The sequence below is a fragment of the Penaeus monodon genome, chromosome 24, assembly GCF_015228065.2.
Source record: "Penaeus monodon isolate SGIC_2016 chromosome 24, NSTDA_Pmon_1, whole genome shotgun sequence".
NCBI classification, from domain to species: Eukaryota; Metazoa; Arthropoda; class Malacostraca; order Decapoda; family Penaeidae; genus Penaeus; species Penaeus monodon.
The window spans coordinates 7,853,002-7,854,167 of NC_051409.1; the positions used below are offsets into that span (position 1 = coordinate 7,853,002).

The 1,166-nt window shown below is 54.6% G+C and overlaps 1 protein-coding gene across 1 annotated transcript in view; it reads right to left on the reverse strand.

Annotated features, from left to right (window-relative positions):
* The window catches only part of LOC119588540 (galactosylceramide sulfotransferase-like), a gene marked incomplete at its 5' end in the record, with an annotated part of 93,994 nt that overhangs the window by 335 nt on the left and 92,493 nt on the right, over window positions 1–1,166 (reverse strand). Inside the window, 1 exon segment of the mRNA XM_037937180.1 lies at window positions 1–1,142. Within this exon segment, the coding sequence (XP_037793108.1) occupies window positions 525–1,142 (618 nt within the window).

The following is a 1,166-nucleotide window of genomic DNA, read 5'->3' on the forward strand; positions in this document are numbered from 1 at the left end:
GTATTTTGCTGATTGTGAACGTAGAATCATGATATGCAGGAACATAAAGCACTCTCGTTTTGTTTCTAAACTGACAAAAATATAGACTATCTGTCTTTAGCGCTCATCACATGTGCATTACAAAGTACACAAATTCAACAATATTGGAAAAAATCATTGGGAACTCGTCATTTCTTTTAAAGGCACCCAATGAGCGTTATCAAAGGTATGAAAATCTCACAGCCTTGTTTATACACCAAACAAGAGGCACTTCGGTGCTGGTTTGCTGACTCGAAACAGCAAAAGAAAATCAAGAAGGAGAAAAAAAAATCAACACATTCATCATCAACAACATCGCTCAGGATAATGTACAAAAATAGATTACTTATAACACACAGAACTGGAAGCCACGTGCTGAGGGAGGAGTGGAAGAACGTTAGACGTCAAGCCTCGACCCAGGCGGTTCCTCGCGCCACATCTTCAGCTCGGTTTGATTTGGAACGATGGCAACGGCGAGTCAGTCTGGGGATGAGCCTGGCACGCTGCTAGGAGGGCGCTCGCATCTCCTCCAGGACCTTCAGCTGCTTCCGCCTCACGGTGTCCACCAGAGGCAGCTCGGGGAGGGACAGCATGAGGCAGTTCTGGTCAGAGTTGTTGGAGGTCACGTACGAGCTCACCAGCCCCGAGTACTCCTTGAACTTGAGGGTGGAGTCTTTGCCCTTGACCTCGCGGGCGCCGCAGTCCTCGAAGTACTCGTCGCGGAGGCTGCGCAGCGCCGACACCTCGTCGGCCATCCTGCGGACGCCGAACTCCAGCACGGCGCGGCGGTGCTTGGCCATGAAGTGGTCGTAGAGGAGGGCGTCGGCGCTGTTCAGCTCCCGCAGCGTCTGCCTCGTCTGCGGGTCGAGCGTCGGCTTGACCTCCTGGCGGCGGGCGTTCTTGGTGAACACAACGACGTCGTGGAGGCTCCAGCACAGCAGGTGGCGCAGCAGGACCAGCGACTCGTCCATCCGCTCGGCCACCATCACCAGGTCGAAGAGGCCGTCCAGCTCCTCGATCGCCTGCCGCAGCTGCGTCACGGACATGTTGTCGCTGTAGCCGAGGTCGAACAGCATCTGGTTCTTGCCGAATTTCCCGCCGTAGCGCGGCAGCTCCATCAGCCGCTGGAAGAGAAAAGGAGGGACGTT